Genomic DNA, 15,591 nt, shown 5'->3' on the forward strand with positions numbered 1-15,591 from the left:
AAAGCGTACCGTGACAAATAGAGGGAAGAGAAAGATTGCAGACTGTCGTTCTACAATCCACGTTCGAGTTTTCAATTACAACTGAACCCTCACTCTGGATGAGTTTTCAAACAACTCTGTAAGCATTTTTTAAACTGGAACAAAGCGAATATATGAAGTTACAAACTTATTCATGAGTATCACTAAACTGACTGCAGCACTTCAAGACTCTGATCATCCTCAGCACTTTTGAGTTCATCTTGTTTTGTTGAACGAAAACAAATGCTAAGTATGAATTTTTGCTTTGGGAAGATGTTTGGCTGATGTTGACCTGTTGACATTGACTTTATAAAGTTATAAAAACAAATTGTGTTCGTAAAATCGCAGCTATAAACAAGCACTAAGAGCTTTTACAACCGTAACAACACTTTTAGTTAAGCATCAATTGTTGACATTTAATCGCTGCATTCACCTTGGCTTTAAGTTCATAATGTATTAGCTACGAATAATGTTCGATTTTGAACATTGCAAACCGAAAGCACCATTTAAAAAAAATATAGGGTAGATCAGGGTAAATTGAGCACCTTGGAAATATGAGCATACCTAAAGATTTCGTAGATGTAAGCATTGAAGTTAAAGTTGCTTTGTATTTTTTGAATCGACTTTATATGGTGATAACAGGAATCAGTAAAATTAGCGTAAATTTATAAGCAGTAATTAGAGGTTATTATTTAACTAAAACGCTGTTAAATTTTTTGCATTTTTAAAATAACATCGTCACGCATGAATGTATCTGTGGCGCGAAATTTTGGTGCAAAAATAATGAAATTGATTTTTTTATAAAGAAAAATATATTAGCCAAAAAACTTTTCCGTTATTTTTGAAAAACAATGGATAGAAACATTTAGTTTTTACTTTTACTTAAAGATGCCATTTTTGTGTAATATGAGCATGCTCAAATTACCCCATGTTTTTCATTGCAATTACCAAGTTTAAAGTCCTAAAACAGCAGCGGTTTTAATTAATATTTGAATAAAAACAAAACACGGCAAAATATTTTATTATTTTAACAATAATAAATATTCTTCTGTAATTTAAATTTAAAAAAATTTGAATTTTTATCGTTCAAATTTATGAGTTGATAAAATTGAAAAATTAACAATTTCTTTTTTTTGTTTTTTGCGGAAAACATAGTCGTATTGTTTTAACAAAAAGTGGCTTAAAATTTAATTTTTTAATTATAAGTTATGTTAATAACGAATCCTTATATTCCAAAATTTAGTTCTATATGTCAGGTTGATATTTTTTTACCTAATGTTATTTTTTTTGAGCTAAATTAAAGTGCTCATATTACCGAGTGGTATTGGTAATATGAGCACTTTTGTGACTTTTTTTAAAACCTTTGTGCTTTTAAAAAAAAAATTAGGATTCGCACAAATATCTACGTAAACTATGAGTATGGATCCCTAAAAATTGTTAATTCGCAAAAATTTTGTATCCAGCATAACCATTTTCGAAAATATTCCAATTTTCGCTTAAGATGCTCATAATACCCTAATCTACCCTATTAGATTAAAATAGATTGATAAGATAGGGTTGTAATTCTTTTTCTTCTAAGCCTGGTCTCTTGTTATTTATTTTCTTGTGAGCAATTTCTTTCGATAAAAAATAAAAAAGCAATTTCTTTCGATAAAAAATACTTTACCGCTTACAGAATGCTCATCGCTGTTATTCTTGCACTTTCAGTTTGTAGGCGCTGTTTTTTGGAATTATTGACAGCATAGTTTTTAACATTTTTGTGAGTTGTTTATAACTAATCTTATAAAAAATCCAGAAGGAAATGAAAGATCAGGTATTAAAGTAACCTGTTAACAGCTCAATAAATGTTGCTGACTAAAAGAGTTTGCAATCCCCAAACACAATCCCTATCATAAAACTTTTCGGCCTTCAAAACCTTATGAAAATGCATTTTTTTATCCTAAGAAAAGAGAAATGGATAAATTCTTTTAAAATGTTAGTTTTACTGTTACTTTGAGAAATCTTTTTTTATAATAAATATATGAGGGGTGTAAGGGAAAATTGAATTCCATTTTTTCGAAATTTCAAAAAGAATATTTGGCGACTTTTTGTAATAGCTTTGTTAATCAGATTGTTACTCGATGTTGGATCTTTCAGAAGAAATATTAAGGTGTGGCTGTAAAGAGCTAAAAGGGTCTTTTGATATTTCTTGACCTTTTGTAGCACCAGCGTGAAATCTGTTTTTTATGTCTCAGAAAATATTTTAATCTCTCATTTCTAAGCATTGTTTTGGATTTTACACTGTTAAAAAAAGTTTAAAAACTTCAATCACGTTCTTACTTTCAAGAATTGTCATGAGATGCTCCAAATATTCTCAGGAGAACAGAGAGTATTAAGAATATAGAGATTCTCAGGAGAACTTATAATATTTAAAGCGTACCGTGACGAATAAAGCAAAAGAGAACAATTGCAAACATTTGTTCTACATTCCACGTTCGAGTTTTCAATTACAACATAACCCTCGCTCTGGGTGAGTTTTCAAACAACTTTGTGAGCGAATCGACGTTTTTCAAATGAGAACATCGCCGCAGGAGTTATATTGTTTCATTGATGAAAATCGCTTACTTCTATTTTTATTTTCTTGTTTATAATAATTTCTGAACGAACGACGCAAAAGTACTAAGTGTTTAAAATTTTGTTGTTATGTAGTTGTTAAAATCAGTTTTTAGCAGAATATATTTCTATTAGTTAGGTTTTTAGGGAAAAAGCGATTGAAAGTTTAGTTAAACAGTATTTTTATGTTTCCTTGCCTAAAGTTAACAATTTGAAAAGTTTTAGTTATTTTGGTGACATTAAAATGGTTTTTTCGATATTTTTTCTTTTCAAAACTAGTTTGAAAGTTTAAAAAAGATGACCATAAAAGAAATGGCTTTTTATACGTTACTTTTGGTGTAACAGTTTTAAATTATAATTTCAAACCGTTCTTTATTCGACTGTTACCGCTTTAAATTGACATACTTTTAGTTTACTTTTTTATAATACTTTAAAATATTTTTGTTGCTTCAGCAAAGAAATAGAAAGCGAAAATATTTTTTATTTAAGTTTTTAAATAAATTATTTTTGTAACAAAAATCTCACGCGATTTTTGAATAAAGTTAAGCGCTAATTTAATGCTTTTGGTCAAGCTACTGATTGGCTGAATTGTTTATCGTATTTCTATTGGTTGAGGCGCAACCAAAGTTGAAAAATGGCGTACGACAAGTTTCAATAACTATTTTAATTTTGTATTTCGTAAATTATTTATTTGTTTAATAAATATTTAGTAAATAAAAAATGTTTTTTGAACTAATTTGTGATCAATTGAACTGTTTTGATCTTTTTTATAAAGAAAATAATATCTGTTTTATATTTATTAAACACGATATTGTGTTTTCAAATTTTTGCAAAGCAAATTTTTTCATAAAAAATGAGCTAGTTACTTGAGCTATATTTTATAAACCTTTTAATATCCTTTTTAATTTGGATATAACAAGAAATATTACAAGTTTTTGAAGGTTATCATATCCTTTTTGTTTTTTTGTTTTTTTTCAGTTGATTGATAGTTTTAACTTAACAAAGACAGTCAACATATTTCAGCCATGTTAAAAAATTTGTTAACTTAAATAACACATCAAAGATTTCTATATATGTGAGATTTCTTGCATATATTTCTTGTATTGATATTATAAGAAATCTCACATGTTAAAAAGTTTTTGTTTAACTTGTGCATTTATTTATAAATATTCAAGTTAATGAATTTTTTAATATTACTTTTAAATATGTTGACTGACTTTGTTAAGTTAAAAATATTAATCAACTGAAAAATAAAAACAACAAATGAATGACAGCCACCAAAAACTTGTAATCTTTAATATATACAATAGAATAAAATTAGGCCAAACATTGTTTTAAAGGAGGATGACTTATTCAATATTTAAAAGATGTTTCTCATACAATATAAAATAAGCATAGGAGAAAATGTATTTAAAAACTTTTGAAGTTGTATATATTTTATTGGTGTATATTTTTGTTTTCATGCAAACAGGGTCTTAATATAATCAGTAATTAAACTTGGATTCATCAGACCAAAGTACTTTTTTCCAAAATAATGCTGGCATTAAATAATACTTTTTTGCAAAATTCATTCTTCTCTTCATATGATTTTTTGTTAAAAACGGTTTTTTCCGAGCTATACATCCACTAAACCCTGCTTTATGAATGCGATTTCTAATTGATGTTAGTGAAATTTTGTTTCCTGTTAAACTTTTTAGATGATTTGCTATATTTTTTGCACTTTCAAACCGATTTTTTTTAATCATTCTTAAAATTTCTCCATCATCTCGTGAGGTTGTCTTCAGCTTTCGCCCTCGTCCAGTTCGAATTTCAAATGTTTCATATTGTTTGTATTTATTTACAATGGCTCCAACTGTTGTAAATGGAATATTTGTAAGTTGTTCAACTTTTCTATAAGTATTTCCTTGTTTAACCAAGTCTACAACAAGTTTTCGTTGAGTAGTATTTAAATACTTACCTTTGGGTGCCATAATGTTCGATGAACAGAGTTTTTAATGACCTTTATTTATCAAAAATGTTAATAATTGTTGAAAATAATATTCTAGAAATATAAATTCAATAATAAAATTGATATTTTATAAATTAAAAAAACCATAAACATTAATAACAAATAATAAAACAGTTTTGTACAATTAATTGTTGTGCATGCAAATTGTTACATCTGTAAGTAAAAATTCAAAAATTGTATAGCAAACACATTTTCTTATATTTTTACTGATTAATTATAAATAAGAAATAGCCATAATAAATTTGAAAAGAATTGGTTCAGTTATTTTCATTATTAATCAAGATTAAAGCAAGTTTTAGCAAAATAAAATGCAAAAATTACTTTGTACAATTAAATTCTGTTCTCACTGTATATCTGTTAATTATATTTATATGCATATCATTTTAAAAATGAAAGGTATCTGTTTTTTTGCTTCTAGATTAATAAATATGTCAAAAAGAGTAAAATAATAAAAAAGTCAATTTTTAATAATAGATTAATGTAAGCGTTAAACAGTATGCAGAGTTTAAGGGTAGTTTTATTGTTTTTGATCATAATAAGTTTAACATAAATATTTGACTTTTATTACACTACCAGAACATTCTATTTTTTTTTATCATAAAAAAACACCAATTTTGACTTTTCAAGATTACAAGACCATAAGATTATTAAAAGATGGGGAAAAAAATGTAGGCCCCTCATTATGAGTATTGATATGTGCATGATGTATAGTATTATTCCTTATTGATCTTAATTTGGAAAAAGGCTTATAAAAGCGTTTCAGAGGCAGAAGGCGTTTTAAAGTTTTGTAGTTTCTTTGCAATTTTTTTTGTTTTTTACCGTAACAAAAACACGAACTTTGACTTTTCAACATGGTTACAAGACAATAACATAATTAAAACACTGGGAATTTAAATTTATTTCCCCTTCCTTTTTTGTTCATTTCTAATTAAATAAGTTTTTTCTAAAATAAAATTTCATACATTGTGCTTTTTTGTTTTTAGATTTGGTACCAAAAGGTTATGAATATGGTATGAATTATTTATTTTATTTTGTTTAGGGAAGCTTTTACGTGATCAATGCTTTGAAAATGCGATTGCTTTGTTTTTAAAGAATATTTCATCGGTTCGTTCACGTGCCACAAATTTAAAATAATTGATGAATTTGACTACTTTTCTTTTTTCATTTACAAAACACCATTGAGCATTTCTAGCTAAAAATGCTCTTTTTTTTATAAAAACACGGGAAGAAATTCTTTTGAAGAAAGTTTCAATAGCTGAAAGGAAATAGTAAAGATTTTTATGACATGAGTTTTTTCGGTCTGTTTTGCTAAGAAAATGACTCTCACAACTTTCAGTATATTATAGAGATTCAGTATTTTACTAATTGTAGTGTAAATGATGTTATTATCAGTTGCGTTTGTTATCTAGTTAAATGGATTTATTTGTTAGCCTCGTTTTTATGATAAACTTTTAGTTTTATCATATTTTCGATTTTGTGAGTTACTGTTTTCAGTGTCAGTTTTATTAGGGTAAAGTAGGGTAATTTCGGCAGGGAGATAATTTCGGCACCCCTTCAAAAAACACCTAAAAATATTTATTTATTGGAATAATTAAATCATAGTTGGGTATTGTAGCAAGATAAACAATTTTCCTAAAAATATTGCTTTAAACTTTTATTTTTACATTATAGGTGCATTAATTTATGATTATTAGCTTTTTCTTAACATTTTTACCTATTTGAAAATGTTGGATAAATGATTTTTTCTCGAAAATTTTTACCAAAAGTTGTTATTTATTTTATTCAAAAATATAAACTGAATAAAATGTGAGCAGCAATAAGATAAAAATCAAAGTATGTTACAAGATATAAAAGTTTCTCCAAGGACTGCTCTAAGGAGATAATTTCGGCTTATTAATAGTTTTTAATTTCGGCAGTGCCGAATTTGCCGACCTGTGCTTTCTCTGAAACCAAAATGTAAATAACCGTTTGAAATATTATGTATAGAAGAAGTTGATTTTAGTAATTCAGATAGTAATAAGATAATAACGAGTTAGGAAAAACTTGAATTCGTTAGTGTCTCTGTGAAACTTAATAAAATAATAGTTCCCCACCATATAAATTAAATTTATGTCATACAATAAATTAATAGTTCATTAATTATATATATATATATATATATATATATATATATATATATATATATATATATATATATATATATATTATTGTGTGTTAGCATTATATAATGGATTCAAAACGTGTAAAATATGGTAATTGGTCAAATGAATCATTAAAACTAGCAGTAAATGCAGTTTTAGTTGATGGATGCTCGAAATATTCTGCTGCTAAACAATATAAAATACCAAGGCAAACGCTACATGACTATATAAAACGAGTTTCTGTTGATAATTGTGTTAAAAAGTTAAGAGCAGGGCACCCAATAACACTCTCAGCTTTTCAAGAAAAAGAACTTGTTGAAGTTCTTCTGACTATGTCACAGAGATTATTTGGTCTGTCTCCAAAAGATGTAAAACAAATGGTATTCCAGTTTTGTGAAGAAAATGGGATTATTCATAAGTTTAATTGTGCAACTAAGTCAGCAGGAAAAGAATGGTTTAGGGGTTTTTTGAAACGTCATAATAAACTCTCTGTAAGAGTTGCTGAATCAACGTCATTGCATCGAGCCATTGGTTTTAATAGAATAAAAGTTAATCGTTTTTATGATGAACTAGAAAAAATAATGTTTAATGCTGATGAAATGCAGATTATTCCACCAGCAAACTTATTCAACGTAGACGAATCTGGATTGTCTATATGCCATAAACCAGGAAAAGTTGTTGCCCTGAAGGGAAAACATAGTGTTGGTGGCTTAACAAGCTCTGAAAGAGGAAAAACAATCACAATAGTTTGTTGCCAATCAGCAAGCGGATTTTTTGTCCCTCCAATGTTGATTTATCCACGTATTCGAGTGAGACCTGAATTTTTAGATAAAGCCCCAATCGGTTCTATTTCTGGTGGCAGCAAAAATGGGTGGATAACAACTGATTTGTTAGAAAAATGGTTTGATCATTTTTTAAAAGCAGTCCAGCCACAGTCAAGAGACCAACCAGTTCTTCTAATTTTAGATGGACATTCAAGTCATAAAAAAAATCTTAGTGTTATTATAAAAGCTCGCAAGACAAATGTTATTATACTATCACTTCCGTCTCACTGCACGCACAAACTGCAACCACTTGATGTTTCATTTTTTAAAAGTCTCAAAATATTCTATGATCAAGAAGTTGGTACTTGGCTTCGTCACCATCCAGGTCGTCCTGTAACTGAATTAGAGGTTAGTGAATTATTTGGAATAGCTTATGGGAAAGCTGCAACTGTTCAAAATTGTCAGTCAGGGTTTAAAAAATGTGGAATATATCCATTTGATAGAAATGTGTTTACTGAAGAAGACTTTGCTGCAGCTAAGGCTACTGATCACTCGTATATTGTATCAAAAATTTCAAAACCAAATATTACCTCTGAAATGCACCCTACTCTCGACAATGGGTTAGACTCTGCTAAAGATTTAGATCATGTTGATTTTGTCACAGAATGTGTAATTGCTTCTCAAAAAGGTAAATCATTTTAAAAGATGTATTATTTTTACTATCTTCCACCATTTATTTAAAACACAAATGTAATTTTTTTTAAATCAAGCAAAATAATAACTTATCTGTTGTTTTATTAACCTAAAAAAAAGTTTCTTAAACAAATAGTTCAAATTTTTTATAATTTATATGTTGCCTAATTTTATTCACCTTTTTTAGTTAAATATTTTTATTTAGAATCTGCTTCACCAAACTCATCATTTACACTTCAGAAGTCATTAGAATTAGCCACCTCTGATGAAACCTCACAACCTCATGGTGTTACATTCGGATCACTAGCTGGACTTGACATTAAAAATAAAAAACGAACAGGTATAAAAAGGAGGGTAAATCATGCTGAAAAAATTACTGGATCACCATATAAATCTCAGCTAGAGGAATCTTTAACTTTGAAATATAAGAACAGGCAGCCACGTAAAAAGTGCATTAAAGAAAATATATCTACACATCAAAAGACGTGTTTGAGTAACCTTGATGCTAAAAGTGCAATTAATAAACAACTTTGTGCAATGTGTCAATACAGTTATGGGGATCCTGTCGATCCATACTTAAAGGATAATTGGGATAAATGCCATAAATGCTGTAGATGGTGGCATGAGACATGTGCTGCTATATGTGGTGTTTATGCTAAAAAAGTATTTACTTGTGATGACTGTATGAAACACTGATTCTTTAAGCTGTTTTTTAACTTTCTTAAATAAATCTCTTTTTATAAAGTTTTCTTTGTATTTTATTTTTTTATGTTTAACTATTGTAGTTATGTAAAATATTATTTTATGAACTACTTATGAGCTTATAAACATGAATTCTTATTTAAACAGAATTTAGAAATAATCATCGAAATCATAGAAATTAGTAATCATTTTATTTACAATTTTACTTTACAGGCACATTTTTCTAATAAGGTTTCTGTTTTGGGTGATGTATTCATACTTTACTAAAATAGGTGGTTCAAAAAATATGAATCTTTGCAATTGCAACGCCCTTAATTAAATGTCAATTAGGTGTAACAAATTCCATTTAAGAGACAATTACTTTATACAATGCAGATTTATAGCTGTTTATAATATTTTAATTATATTAATGCGTTTTCAACGAACATCTTAATTTTCTTAAGTATGCCGAATTTACCGTATCATTGTGCCGAAATTACCATACTAGGTCGCTAATTTCGTCATTTTTGAGTATTTTGTAAAACAAATTTTACATAAAACTTTGTAAGTTTGAAACAATTTTTTAACTATTACTTAATAGATATATCTGCAGGACATCGATATGCATGATTTTTTAACGTTATTAAAGCAACCATTGTCTATAAACAACAAAATAGCTTAATACGCCGAAATTACCCTACTTTACCCTACTTCGTTAAATTTCTATGAAATAGTTTTTAGTTATCAATTTGTTAGGTATCAATAGGTTAGTTTGTGTATAAGACAATTGTAAATGTTTATATTGAAAAACATTCATTTTCCTTGCAAATTTGAAACCGTAAACATTACTTGTAGTATTGCTTGTGTGGTTTGACTTGAAATGATTTAATTTTATGCTTTCATTGATCCGTTGAAATTCTTTGTGAAAACTAGTTTTCAATGTTGTAAAAGCCCATCAGCAGAATTTTGAAAAATAGAATCATTTACACTAGTGTTTTACTTTACTAGCCTTCGAAAATCGACTTCGTTCGGCCTTATCATTATATCAACTCTAGAGGGTGACAAATCCAAATAACCTCTTATTCAATTTTTATGTAAACTCTTTTGTCTAATCAATTCTCTCCCTCACTAAAATACCCCTCCCCACCCACTCTATACTCACTTTTAAAGCTTTACGGATATGTCACTTTTTAGTATATTAGAAGAGAAGGAAAAAAATCTATTTCTTTAAAAATAAATCCTTGCATTTTTTTAGGGAATAACTTTTCGATAATTTAAAACCCACATAAAATTAAAAATCAAGAGAAACATTGCAGCCCCTTTTAATCAAAGTTGCACCCTCCTAACCCTGTTCTTGATTAAACTGAAACATTCCATTCCCCCTCCCCCCCCCCCCCCCCTATCCTTAAGACATGAAGCTGTGGGTCAGCAATTTCTTACCCATCAAGATTTACAGTAGAGTGCAAAAGTTGATAATTAGCTAAATTTTTCAAGTTTTTTTGTCATAACTTTTTGACCTTTCATTGAAGATGAATGAAAGTTTTAACAATTGTTCCTATAATGTGATCGTATAATTTACTCAAAAGAATGATAACTTGTAATGGAAGGTAGAAATTCAAATTTAATTGAAAACGTAACCGTGCAAAAGTTTATAAACAGTTCCATGACCATTAAGAAAATCAAAATTTCATTAAGAAAAATGTATTTATAGTAAAATTAATTTACTGGAGAAAATATTTAACTTAAGTTGAATTAAAAAAAAAAACGAGAAAGTCTAAGAAACTGTCACGAAAAAAGAAAAATTTAATAATTCGCGCTGTAGAGAAGAAGATTCTTATAAGCAAATTTCTGAGCTTTGAAATGTGGCTAAATCAACAAATAATGTGCCAGTTAAGAGATATGGAGAACAAAAGACATTTGAAAAAAATGATGGCTACGGAACTTTTTTATTATATTGATCTAAATTTAAAAATGAAAAGCCTCACTTTAAAATTTCACTTGAAAATAAAATGTTTTATCTGCATTCTGTACATTTTGAGTTTTTGGTGAACAGAAGCAAACTCTTGTTTACCAAAAAGGTCGCTCTTATAACTTTAGATAGAGAGGTAAGAATTGAGTTTTGAATTTTTTATTATAAAGCAAATATTTCTCGGTTTTAACAAAATTGAAAACAAGTATTTTTATTTGTTTGAAATTAAAAAAAAGTACAAATGCTTCAATCACGTTCTTACTTTCAAAAATTGTAATGAGAAGCGCTAAATACTCTCAGGAGAACTGAGAATATATAAAGCGTACCGTGACAAATAGAGGGAAGAGAAAGATTGCAGACTGTCGTTCTACAATCCACGTTCGAGTTTTCAATTACAACTGAACCCTCACTCTGGATGAGTTTTCAAACAACTCTGTAAGCATTTTTTAAACTGGAACAAAGCGAATATATGAAGTTACAAACTTATTCATGAGTATCACTAAACTGACTGCAGCACTTCAAGACTCTGATCATCCTCAGCACTTTTGAGTTCATCTTGTTTTGTTGAACGAAAACAAATGCTAAGTATGAATTTTTGCTTTGGGAAGATGTTTGGCTGATGTTGACCTGTTGACATTGACTTTATAAAGTTATAAAAACAAATTGTGTTCGTAAAATCGCAGCTATAAACAAGCACTAAGAGCTTTTACAACCGTAACAACACTTTTAGTTAAGCATCAATTGTTGACATTTAATCGCTGCATTCACCTTGGCTTTAAGTTCATAATGTATTAGCTACGAATAATGTTCGATTTTGAACATTGCAAACCGAAAGCACCATTTAAAAAAAATATAGGGTAGATCAGGGTAAATTGAGCACCTTGGAAATATGAGCATACCTAAAGATTTCGTAGATGTAAGCATTGAAGTTAAAGTTGCTTTGTATTTTTTGAATCGACTTTATATGGTGATAACAGGAATCAGTAAAATTAGCGTAAATTTATAAGCAGTAATTAGAGGTTATTATTTAACTAAAACGCTGTTAAATTTTTTGCATTTTTAAAATAACATCGTCACGCATGAATGTATCTGTGGCGCGAAATTTTGGTGCAAAAATAATGAAATTGATTTTTTTATAAAGAAAAATATATTAGCCAAAAAACTTTTCCGTTATTTTTGAAAAACAATGGATAGAAACATTTAGTTTTTACTTTTACTTAAAGATGCCATTTTTGTGTAATATGAGCATGCTCAAATTACCCCATGTTTTTCATTGCAATTACCAAGTTTAAAGTCCTAAAACAGCAGCGGTTTTAATTAATATTTGAATAAAAACAAAACACGGCAAAATATTTTATTATTTTAACAATAATAAATATTCTTCTGTAATTTAAATTTAAAAAAATTTGAATTTTTATCGTTCAAATTTATGAGTTGATAAAATTGAAAAATTAACAATTTCTTTTTTTTGTTTTTTGCGGAAAACATAGTCGTATTGTTTTAACAAAAAGTGGCTTAAAATTTAATTTTTTAATTATAAGTTATGTTAATAACGAATCCTTATATTCCAAAATTTAGTTCTATATGTCAGGTTGATATTTTTTTACCTAATGTTATTTTTTTTGAGCTAAATTAAAGTGCTCATATTACCGAGTGGTATTGGTAATATGAGCACTTTTGTGACTTTTTTTAAAACCTTTGTGCTTTTAAAAAAAAAATTAGGATTCGCACAAATATCTACGTAAACTATGAGTATGGATCCCTAAAAATTGTTAATTCGCAAAAATTTTGTATCCAGCATAACCATTTTCGAAAATATTCCAATTTTCGCTTAAGATGCTCATAATACCCTAATCTACCCTATTAGATTAAAATAGATTGATAAGATAGGGTTGTAATTCTTTTTCTTCTAAGCCTGGTCTCTTGTTATTTATTTTCTTGTGAGCAATTTCTTTCGATAAAAAATAAAAAAGCAATTTCTTTCGATAAAAAATACTTTACCGCTTACAGAATGCTCATCGCTGTTATTCTTGCACTTTCAGTTTGTAGGCGCTGTTTTTTGGAATTATTGACAGCATAGTTTTTAACATTTTTGTGAGTTGTTTATAACTAATCTTATAAAAAATCCAGAAGGAAATGAAAGATCAGGTATTAAAGTAACCTGTTAACAGCTCAATAAATGTTGCTGACTAAAAGAGTTTGCAATCCCCAAACACAATCCCTATCATAAAACTTTTCGGCCTTCAAAACCTTATGAAAATGCATTTTTTTATCCTAAGAAAAGAGAAATGGATAAATTCTTTTAAAATGTTAGTTTTACTGTTACTTTGAGAAATCTTTTTTTATAATAAATATATGAGGGGTGTAAGGGAAAATTGAATTCCATTTTTTCGAAATTTCAAAAAGAATATTTGGCGACTTTTTGTAATAGCTTTGTTAATCAGATTGTTACTCGATGTTGGATCTTTCAGAAGAAATATTAAGGTGTGGCTGTAAAGAGCTAAAAGGGTCTTTTGATATTTCTTGACCTTTTGTAGCACCAGCGTGAAATCTGTTTTTTATGTCTCAGAAAATATTTTAATCTCTCATTTCTAAGCATTGTTTTGGATTTTACACTGTTAAAAAAAGTTTAAAAACTTCAATCACGTTCTTACTTTCAAGAATTGTCATGAGATGCTCCAAATATTCTCAGGAGAACAGAGAGTATTAAGAATATAGAGATTCTCAGGAGAACTTATAATATTTAAAGCGTACCGTGACGAATAAAGCAAAAGAGAACAATTGCAAACATTTGTTCTACATTCCACGTTCGAGTTTTCAATTACAACATAACCCTCGCTCTGGGTGAGTTTTCAAACAACTTTGTGAGCGAATCGACGTTTTTCAAATGAGAACATCGCCGCAGGAGTTATATTGTTTCATTGATGAAAATCGCTTACTTCTATTTTTATTTTCTTGTTTATAATAATTTCTGAACGAACGACGCAAAAGTACTAAGTGTTTAAAATTTTGTTGTTATGTAGTTGTTAAAATCAGTTTTTAGCAGAATATATTTCTATTAGTTAGGTTTTTAGGGAAAAAGCGATTGAAAGTTTAGTTAAACAGTATTTTTATGTTTCCTTGCCTAAAGTTAACAATTTGAAAAGTTTTAGTTATTTTGGTGACATTAAAATGGTTTTTTCGATATTTTTTCTTTTCAAAACTAGTTTGAAAGTTTAAAAAAGATGACCATAAAAGAAATGGCTTTTTATACGTTACTTTTGGTGTAACAGTTTTAAATTATAATTTCAAACCGTTCTTTATTCGACTGTTACCGCTTTAAATTGACATACTTTTAGTTTACTTTTTTATAATACTTTAAAATATTTTTGTTGCTTCAGCAAAGAAATAGAAAGCGAAAATATTTTTTATTTAAGTTTTTAAATAAATTATTTTTGTAACAAAAATCTCACGCGATTTTTGAATAAAGTTAAGCGCTAATTTAATGCTTTTGGTCAAGCTACTGATTGGCTGAATTGTTTATCGTATTTCTATTGGTTGAGGCGCAACCAAAGTTGAAAAATGGCGTACGACAAGTTTCAATAACTATTTTAATTTTGTATTTCGTAAATTATTTATTTGTTTAATAAATATTTAGTAAATAAAAAATGTTTTTTGAACTAATTTGTGATCAATTGAACTGTTTTGATCTTTTTTATAAAGAAAATAATATCTGTTTTATATTTATTAAACACGATATTGTGTTTTCAAATTTTTGCAATTTGATTTTCTTGAATAATTGTTGTTGTAAATAAATAAATATTAATAATAATATTAATATGTTATTATTATTATTCTTCTTCAGATAAATACAATGTTCTTCAGATGTTCTTTGAATGCTTCTTTGAAGCGCAGGCGTCGATTACCGAGGACATGAAAGGATCAATCGATGAACGAGAGTGGGTGATTTGGATAGGCAATCGAAAAACTGCTCATGAAGTTTCACATGAGAAATATTTCATGGAAAAATTTTTAGATGCAGGATGCAAGTTGAAGGGATTATATGTTGATAAAAAGATTTTATCTGAAGATGAGAAAAATCTTGTCATTTTATGTTCGACCAACGTTCGTCGTGTTGAGTTAAGGTATCCAGTGAAGATCGATGGATGGACACCGAAGCACAAGATTGAATGGTTGAGTATTAAAATCAAAGATACTTTCATATCAAAGAACGATTTCGAATGTTTCGTCCTCCCGTGGATTCGACTCGCTGAAGAATTAGAACTTGACCTTCACGACGACACGAACTTCATCGACGACATTTGTGAATGGCTTCGTGGGTTGAACTGTAGAACCACGTGGATCACGTACGATAGAAAACTTTTTAATAACATCGAAGAGTTTAAAGAAAGAATCCGAAAAATGTTTGTATATAATATGTTAAATAAAAAATAAATAAAAATGTAAATATGTAAAAAGTAAATGTAATACAAGAAAGTTTTCATAACATCGAAGAGTTGAAAAAGTTGAAATGATACGAAATACTTTTGATTGTTTAAATATTTTTAATATGTTAATAATAAAACAATCAAACTTCCTATATTAAAACTAGAACCATTTGATGGCAGACCAGAAAGCTGGGTAACTTTTATAGAAAATTTTAATTGTGCAATCGATCTTAATGATGATTTATCTGACATCCAAAAAATGACTTACTTACGCAACTTACTTCAGGGACCTGCCCTA

At 28.2% G+C, this 15,591-nt stretch overlaps 1 protein-coding gene across 7 annotated transcripts in view; it reads left to right on the forward strand.

Moving 5' to 3' along the window:
- The window catches only part of LOC149893759 (NACHT, LRR and PYD domains-containing protein 5-like), a 48,555-nt gene extending 33,168 nt beyond the window's left edge, over nt 1-15,387 (forward strand). For all 7 annotated transcript variants that reach the window (XM_090076342.1, XM_090076340.1, XM_090076338.1 and 4 more), the window contains 2 exons: nt 5,602-5,628; nt 14,711-15,387. In XM_090076342.1, coding sequence (XP_089932468.1) covers nt 5,602-5,628; nt 14,711-15,300 — 617 coding nt within the window. In that variant the 3' untranslated portion in view covers nt 15,301-15,387. The remainder of the gene's footprint in view (nt 1-5,601; nt 5,629-14,710) is intronic.
- The last annotated feature ends 204 nt before the right edge of the window (nt 15,388-15,591 follow it).

Source organism: Hydra viridissima, unplaced genomic scaffold (genome assembly GCF_058129835.1).
Source record: "Hydra viridissima isolate aposymbiotic clone 2 unplaced genomic scaffold, HvirCarnegie_v1 scaffold_1, whole genome shotgun sequence".
NCBI classification, from domain to species: domain Eukaryota; kingdom Metazoa; phylum Cnidaria; class Hydrozoa; order Anthoathecata; family Hydridae; genus Hydra; species Hydra viridissima.